The sequence below is a fragment of the Mustela nivalis genome (assembly GCF_964662115.1).
Source record: "Mustela nivalis genome assembly, chromosome: 2".
NCBI classification, from domain to species: domain Eukaryota; kingdom Metazoa; phylum Chordata; class Mammalia; order Carnivora; family Mustelidae; genus Mustela; species Mustela nivalis.
In genome coordinates this window covers 134922973-134931669 of record NC_139021.1, presented here as the reverse complement: position 1 = coordinate 134931669, position 8697 = coordinate 134922973, and the positions used below count along the sequence as shown (strand labels likewise).

The window sequence follows — 8697 nt, the reverse complement described above, 5'->3', positions numbered from 1 at the left end:
CCTGCCCAGCTCGGGTTCTCCGGTCACAGCAGCTCAGTCCTCCAAAGCTGCTGGACCCCAGGGAGAGCTGACCACCACCTAAGCAGCCGGTAAGTTTCCAGTTCTATGGCCAGAGGGGCTAGAGCTCATTCTGTTGACTGTTGTGTCTGTGTCCGTAACTGTGACCCTTGATCCTCCCTTATCCATGCCCTGCTTCCAGCTGTTTAATTCAGGGGAGCCACAGAGTTGGAAGAAGAGGGGCCCAGGAAGGTGGGGGGAATGGAGATGTTGGAGGAGGCACTAGAATAGTAAGAAGGGGTTCTGAGAGCCTGGATGGAAAAAAAAGAACTTAGCCAGTTAGGGCTGAGAAAGGGATAGTGAATGCCCATTTAGCAGTTCCTGGAGTCTGACCTTAGCATACCCCATTAAGTTAGTAGAAATGCGGACTTGTTGTGAAACAAGACTCAGAAGAAGACTGTGTTTTGCTCAGTGTCAAATTCTGTTGCGGAAGGGCTGGAGTTTGAATCTTCTCGCAGCTTGTCCCCCTCCACTGCCAGATTCCATTATTATGTTCCTGTCCCCCTATCAATTCCCAACTGTTATGATCTTGCTGAATTGACATGCATCAGGGTTCAAATGCTCTCAGCCCTCCTCTCCATTCTAGCTCTGGCGCCTGGGGCAGGAGTGACTGAAAGGGAGCAAGGAACACTGCTGTGACCTCCCAGGCCACACTCCAGCTGGCCCAATAGGGGAGCAACAACCTCTCCTTCCTATGGAGAATGTTTTTGGCTGAATCTCCTCAACCGTGGCAGAACATTTTTCTGCCACAATAGGGCTTGAGGAAGACTGAAGAGAGACCTATCTGAGAGCCCCATAAAAATAAAAAGTTAAAGTCACACCAAGCCAAACCTGGGTGCAGTACCCTGTCTGTGTGTTATCTGTTTGTTTTACCCATTGCCCCAACACATACTATGTTCCTAATTCCTGTACGAACTCTATTTACACAGTAGAAAAGAGGCTGATAGAAGTTAGGAGCAGAGGGCACATCTCTACTTTCTGCCTTGCCTCCAAGAAAAGAGAAGTCCTAAAGCAATGGATTTTTACCTTTTGGCGGGGGGGGGGGGTGTATAGTTATTTATTTATTTATTTATTTAAACATTTCATGAAACCCCTTCACTTGAAACCCTTAACCCCAGGTTAAGAAGTACTGCCTTCTTAGTAGATACTCCCCCTTCCCAGTTCCTGTCCACCCTCCAACTCCCCCTTCCCACTTTATCCAGGTTGCCTCTGCCTCCACAATGCCACTCTCAGGAACCCCAGCTCCCAACAAGAAGAGGAAATCCAGCAAGCTGATCATGGAACTCACTGGAGGTATGGCATGTTTGTACCCACATAGCGTAGGACTTCTTGTTGAGAGCATCTCAGGCCCAAGAGTCCAAGAAAAATCATAAAGTTGTATATGTCTTAAGGTGAAGAGATGTGAAGGGACAAGAGAAATTCTGGGGGATGGGGGCAGGAAGAAAAATGGAGAAAGGATTCAACACTGACCCCTCACCTTTCCACCCTTTTCACCTTGTAATGTGAGACAATAGTATTCTTGCCATATCACCCATGCAGATCCAGGACAACAGGGTTCACAGATTGGTGAGGTATGTTTGAGGAAGAGCATAAATATGTATGACACACATATAGGAGGCTGGCACACAGCAAAGTCTCAATAAATGGTTAACTTCCTTACTTTCTACCCCAGAGCTAGGGAGCCTGTGTAAGCACTTAAAATAGAAAAATACTCAGGCAGTTTTTCCTGGGGGGCAGTAGGAGTATACGCATGTAAAGAGCTGTCCCAATACCCAGAGGGTGTCTGTAGTCAGAGTTCACTGAGAGGAAAAGAAGGGGAAAGAGTTAAGACAAATCCGTATTTATTTTTTAAATATTTTATTTATCTATTTACTTATTTGAGAGAGACAGAGATAGTGAGAGAGAGAGAACATGAGCAGGAAGGAGGGGGAGAAAAAGATTCTCTGTTGAGCAGGGAGCCTGATGCAGCGCTTGATCCCAGGACCCTAGGATCACGACTCGAGCTGAAGGCAGACACCCAACTGACTGAGCCACCCAGGCGCCCCGACAAATCTGTATTTAGATGTGGTGTTGGCCTTTGGGCTTGCCCGCATGCATAGTTTCACCAGTGGTCTCCATCCATGATGTTCCTTTAGTCCTTTTGCCCTGCCCCCCCCATGCCTGTGAGCCTTCTGCTTCATTCACTCTCCACTCTATCATCCCCACTGCTCCCACTCTGCATTCCAGTTCCCGCGCATCGTCTCCAACCCCAAACCCAGGAAATAAAAATCTCTCACAAACAAGGTACAGTTTGACCAGATGTCACAGACAGTATCTGCTTCCCTCTGTCATCTCTGCAGGAGTCGCAAACTTAGTTGTGGATGGCATCTGTATTCTAAGACTAGAAAACCCTACTTTACTCTTGTCCTTGTCTCTTCCTCCCCACCTCCCTGAAAGGTGGACGGGAGAGCTCAGGCCTGAACCTGGGCAAGAAGATCAGTGTCCCAAGGGATGTGATGTTGGAAGAGTTGTCGCTGCTCACTAATAGGGGCTCCAAGATGTTCAAACTACGGCAGATGCGGGTAGAGAAATTTATTTACGAAAACCACCCTGATGTCTTCTCTGACAGCTCAATGGTGAGTTTGGAACTTTACAACTCTCATAGCCCTGTGCCTCTTCTGACAGCTTCTTCATAAGCCCTCGATCTCCCAAATACCACCAACCTCCCCTCCCTGCAAATTTATAAGCTTATGAAGTCCCCAGATATATTAACCCCTTAACAGCTAAGGGTGAGTTACAGCCCACCTTGGAAATTCAGTCTCTGTCTTAGAGCTGGTGAAGGGGAAGGGGTGAAGAGTACACACCCTCAGGGAGAAAATTCCTTCCCAGCATGGCCAAGTGTTAAGGGTAGGGCTGCCAGAGAAGACACAGGATACCAAATCCTGTATTTTAAAGTTGAGATATGCATGAATAATTTTTGGTAAAGTATGTCCAGTGAAATATTTGAGACATAAAAATTCAATTTTTAAAACACAGGATACCAGCTAAATTTTAATTTCAGATATATAATGAATACTCTCTTACATATAAATATGTGCCACACCATATTTGGAGTGTAATTATAGTAAAAAAAGTATTTGTTGTGTATCTGAGATTTAACTTTAACTGGTGTCCTATAATTTTATTTGATAAATCTGGCAACCCCAGGAAGAGGTAAGTGCTTTTCATAACCATCTTCTTCTTTTTTTTTTTTTCTTTTATTTTTTATAAACATATAATGTATTTTTATCCCCAGAGGTACAGGTCTGTGAATCACCAGGTTTACACACTTCACAGCACTCACCATAGCACATACCATCTCCAATGTCCATAACCCCACCCCCTAATCATCTTCTTCTTGAACCATTCTTTTACCTAAAGGGTCTGTCTAAGGACTCCATGAAACTATCCTCTAAGATCCCGTGTCCCCTAGTGAGGATCCTTTTCCCAAGAGAAGTGGGGATTGGAAGGGTGCCAGGCACAAGATGTTATAGCTGAGAAGGAGGGGATCTTCTCCATTACCTTTCTTCCCCCTCCACCTTTACTGGGCAGCCAGGGGAAGTAGAAATAGATGCCTACATGGGGCCAGAGGCAGGAGTGTCTGTCACTGGTCCTTACGTAGGAGCAGAGGAAAAATGCTGAGCCGGTCATATCTAACTTTAGGAGTCCAAAAGCCCTCGTCCCTGGCTGGGTCTGATTACACTGGTTGGAGCAGAGGGGTGTGCATGGTGGGGTGGCTAGGAGAGCCTCCTGAAGGAGTTGGTGGGGTTATTTTTAGGCTTTGGGGTGGAATCCAGGGTTGCCCTTTTGGTCACCCTTCCCCCTACCTGCTACAGTTTCACGGCCAGGAGGTCTTGGTTCAACAGGCATCAAGAAGAAAAAGGAGAAGAAGAGAAAGAGAAAAGAAGAGAGCTCTGCCTGTTAGAGAAGATTAAAGAAGCGGACAGGGCAGAGATCTACCTCCTCAAATTAAGCCTGGGTTCTCTGTCCCAACCCCATCCTTTTAAATTTTAGCTGAGCAGAAATCTTGGTCCTTTTTACCTTGGTAAGAATGGGAAAGGGAAGTATAGAGAATGAATTGCCCCCATCTTAAGGTGTAATTGGAGGAACTGAGCCAGGGGTGTCCTATCCCTAAAGGAGAGTTTAATTCCTCTCAGCCCAGTTATCCACTGTCCACATATTGGAGAGGGAATCTCAGAGGATTCAGTGTCTTCTGTTTATAGCCATGGTCTCTGATCATTTCCTCCTTGCTGTGCATACCCATATCTTTCTATATTCCCCCGTACCCATTGCCTAACCTTCCCCTCACTTTGTCCTTTCTTTTCAGGATCACTTCCAGAAGTTCCTTCCCACAGTTGGGGGACAGCTGGGCACAGCTGGGCAGGGATTCTCCTACAGCAAGGGCAGCAGTGGAGGCCAGGCAGGGGGAAGTGGCTCTGCCAGACAGTATGGCTCTGACCAGCAGCACCATCAGGGCTCTGGATCTGGATCTGGGGGTACAGGTGGTCCAGGGGGCCAGATGGGCAGAGGAGGAGCTGCTGGAACAGCAGGAGCTGGTGAGACAGGAACAGGCAAGTATCCTTACCCAAGAGTAATGTGTTTGGCCCCTAGAGCAGAGATGTTCCCAGGAATGATACCTAGATTGGGTTTAGGGAGCAAGCGAGGCCTGCTGAGATGCCTCGATGGACCCTCTGGGACCAGGAGAACACCAAGATGTGTCTATTTCACACAGAAGCCTTGTTTTTCAGCCTTTCTGGCTTTTCAGTTTCAGTCACAGATCTAGGCTATCATTATCCATGAAACTAGCACAATTATCAGGATGTTATATTTTTGGTCTCTGGCCCCAACAAGTTCCTTAGCGCAGGGATGTAAGACTAACTTCCACTGATTACTAACCGTTATTATTGACTTAATTTTCTCTCCCATGGCTGTCAGGAGACCAGACAGGCGGAGATGGAAAACATATCACCGTATTCAAGACCTATATTTCCCCATGGGAGCGAGCCATGGGGGTTGACCCTCAGCAAAAAGTGGAGCTTGGCATCGACCTGCTGGCCTATGGGGCCAAACCTGAACTCCCCCAATATAAGTCCTTCAACAGGTAGGGGTTATGAAGAAGGAACCAGATGCTTTCCAGTGTGTGGAACAGTGTCCTCAGCTGGGACGGACACTTTGGTTCGTTCCAGAAGGAGGCTGAGGAGGGAGGGAAGGAACTTGCGGGCCCCAAAGGCCTTAATTGAAGGCCTTTGTCTTTTTCACTTTAGTCCAGAGAAACAGGGCAGTATGATGAAGGAAACTTTTGCTGGGGGGCAAGATTTTAGTTCACTGTACCACTTACTAGTTGTGCTGGTCATGGGGAAATCACTGCACTTCTGAGCCTTGGTTGCCTTGCTGTACAACAGGAATAATATAGAATGCCTGGGTGGCTCCGTCAGTTGAACATCTGCTTTGGGCTCAGGTCATGGTGGGTCTTGGGATTGAGCCCTGTGTTGGGCTCCCCGCTAGTGGAGAGTCTGCTCCTCCCTCTCCCTCTGGACCTCCCCCCGTGCTTGTGCTCTCACTCACTCTCTCTTTCTCAAAAGAATAAATAAGAGAAAATATTTAAAGGGAATAATACATTACATGTTTAAAGGACTCTTGAAGTTCCCTTCATTTAAGGTTAGGATTCCATTACTGTCCTTGTAGTATGATTCTATTTTTTTGTACTCTAGTAAGGTTTAAGTATCTATTCTTTTCGAATTTGGCTTCTTTGGACTGTGTGTAGATCTGTGTGAAAGCAGAACAGGGAAACACTAGAGAAGTGTTTTGTATTTGATCCTAAATGACCTGAATTTTCTAGGCAATGTTAATTCCTCTCACCAGGCCAGGGCTATCCACTGGAGGTGGGCTAGGGATTGTGAGTGTGTGGAGAAGGGGATGGTGTCTCTACATTGTAATTTAAGGTGGTATTAGAGCCTTGGGTCTCTAATGTCTGAGTCACAACTCTCCATGAAACTCTTTATCCAGTACCCACTAGACTCCTTTTCTCATTATTAGCTCTGGGGAAACAAGCAAACCAGGAGTGGGGAATGGAGTACTAAGGGAGAAGAAGAATAAGGAGTGCAGAAGCAATCCTTTTTTTTTTTTTTTTTAAATAAATACTTTATCCACTTGAGAGAGAGAGAGAGAGCGAGAGAGAAACCATATGAGCAGGGAGAGGAGCAGAAGAGGGAGAGGAACAAGCAGACTCCCTACTAAGCACGGAACCTGACTCTGGGCTCAATGTGGGGCTTAATCCCACGACCCCAAGATCATGACCTGAGCTGGAGTCAGAAGCTTAACCAACTGAACCACCCAGGCACCCTGCAGGAGCAATCTTAAACTAAAATTCACAAACTTCCCCATCCCCCAAACAGGGTAACATCTTACTGATAAAGCTGTTCCTTTTATTCTTATTTTTAATTAAATAATGTGTCCCCTTTTCAGGACAGCAATGCCTTATGGTGGATATGAGAAGGCCTCCAAACGCATGACCTTCCAGATGCCCAAGTTTGATCTGGGGCCCCTACTGAGTGAACCCCTGGTCCTCTACAACCAAAGTCTCTCCAACAGGCCTTCTTTCAATCGAACCCCTATTCCCTGGATGAGCTCTGGGGAACCAGTAGACTACAACGTGGATATTCGGATCCCATTGGATGGAGAAACAGAGGAGCTTTGAGGTGTTTCCTCTTCTACTTTACATCAGTTTTCTCTTATAAGGTTCCAATTTGGAAAGCGAATGCTGAGCAGGATACTCCTACTATAAATCCAGTATCCTTGTGGGAATGGAGGGAAAAAAGAGGGAGATACTTGTCTTTCTAGTCTTCACTCCAAGCATCTCACCAACTCAGAGCTCCTCTTCCACTTGCTCTGTATGGAACCTGCTCTTTTATGGAATTTGCTCTGCCACCAGTAACAGCCAATAAACTTCAAGGAAATGAACTCATTCTTCCTCTGATATTTAAGGGCAGATCAAAACTGAGGTCAACAATGCACAGAGACTAATTTAAGTCAAGTACTGAACATTCATTATTCAGACTTCAAGACCAGACCTGAGCTCTGGTTGCTTATACACCCACACCCACACCCATACCCACGAGACCATATTCATAGGTGTATACAAAGACATAATTATTCAATAGTACATAAGATAAGCAAGCACAAACACATGTGTTGGCCCATATGTGGGCAAAGCTAAGAAGCTATTGTGCACTGTGGTTAAGAAGTAGGTGTTGGTGAGTCTAGTGTTAGCTCTCTTTGTGTAGCTGACTGGAAACTTGGATGATCAGGATTACCCAGTTATCACAGAACTAGAGCATGCCATAGAATTTCCAGATGTCAACAGAATGGGCTGAGGAATATGTGGATCAAAGATTACAGATGCAGATTACAGAAAGGATAGTATACAAGAGAGGGCCATGTTAGAATCCAGAAGAAAGTGGAAGAAACCACGTGTAGTATGCCTGGTTCTGTGTGAATACATCAAGAAAAGATCTAAGGGTCACAAGGGCACTTCAGTGGTGTTCAGGAAGCACTATAATTGGGAAAAAAACCATGACAGCCCAATAGGGATGAGCAACAATACTCTTTTCATTTTAATTTTTATTTCAAGTATGTGGTTTCTTTTTTTTTTTCCTTAAAGTTTTATTATTTGACAGAGAGAGACATATCAAGAGAGGGACCACAATCAGGGGGAGTGGGAGAGGGAAGAGCGGGCTTCCCGCTGAGCAGGGAGCCTGATGTGGGTCTGGATCCCAGTACCCTGGGATCATGACCTGAGCCGAAGGCAGACACTTAACTGACTGAGCCACCCAGGCACCCTCCCGTATGTGGTTTCTTTAGAGTCCCAGACTTACCTCTGTGTTCCACAAAATGAGAGTGATACAGACCAGAAAGAATAAAGAGATGATTTAATAGGATGCGGGAAAGTAACTTCTGAGGAGAGCTGGCTGAATTAAGACAACTCGATGGGCCATTAATTATTTTATTAAGTTGCTAGACTCTCCCTAGATGAATCCAGTTTTCATGGATCTTGGGTCACGTGACATTTACCATGATGATTTCCCTTTACAACCTAAACAAATTTCAGGGGATTCATACTTCCTCTAAAGTTGTATACCAAACTCTATTTGTGTATTTTTCTTTTTCTTTTTTTTTTTTAAGATTTTATTTATTTATTTGACAGAGAGAGAGAGATATTACAAGTAGGCAGAGAGGCAGGCAGAGGCAGAGGCAGAGGAGGAAGCAGGCTCCCCACTGAGCAGACAGCCTGATGCAGGGCTCAATCCCAGGACCATGAGATCATGACCTGAGCTGAAGGCAGAGGCTTAACCTAGCAAACCACCCAGGTACCCCCTTTTCTTAAGATTTTATATTTAAGTGATCTTTTTAAAAAATTTCTTCTTTTTAAGTTTTTATTTTTTTATTAGAGAGAGAGAGAGATCACAAGTAGGCAAAGAGGCAGGCAGAGGCAGAGGGGGAAGCAGGCTCCCTGCTGAGCGGAGAGCCTGATGCAGGGCTCAATCCCAGGACCCTGAGACCATGACCTGAGCTGAAGACAGAGGTTTAATCCACTGAGCCACCCAGGCGCCCCTATTTCAGTAA

General features: G+C 45.7%; 1 protein-coding gene across 1 annotated transcript; it reads left to right on the top strand.

Annotated features, from left to right (window-relative positions):
- Window positions 1-6865, top strand: MYOZ1 (myozenin 1). The gene is made up of 6 exons (XM_082717448.1): window positions 1-89; window positions 1260-1350; window positions 2494-2672; window positions 4403-4646; window positions 5011-5176; window positions 6541-6865. The coding sequence occupies exons 2-6, from the start codon at window positions 1278-1280 to the stop codon at window positions 6770-6772; spliced, it is 894 nt and encodes a 297-aa protein (XP_082573574.1). The 5' UTR covers window positions 1-89; window positions 1260-1277; the 3' UTR covers window positions 6773-6865.
- The last annotated feature ends 1832 nt before the right edge of the window (window positions 6866-8697 follow it).

Bases quoted from the DNA above. Each gene is read 5' to 3' on its own strand.
- MYOZ1 (XM_082717448.1), top strand. From the start codon at position 1,278: ATGCCACTCTCAGGAACCCCAGCTCCCAACAAGAAGAGGAAATCCAGC. The intron at 2,673-4,402 runs GTGAGTTTGGAA...CTTTCTTTTCAG, and splicing joins TCTTCTCTGACAGCTCAATG to GATCACTTCCAGAAGTTCCT. The intron at 4,647-5,010 runs GCAAGTATCCTT...CATGGCTGTCAG, and splicing joins AGCTGGTGAGACAGGAACAG to GAGACCAGACAGGCGGAGAT.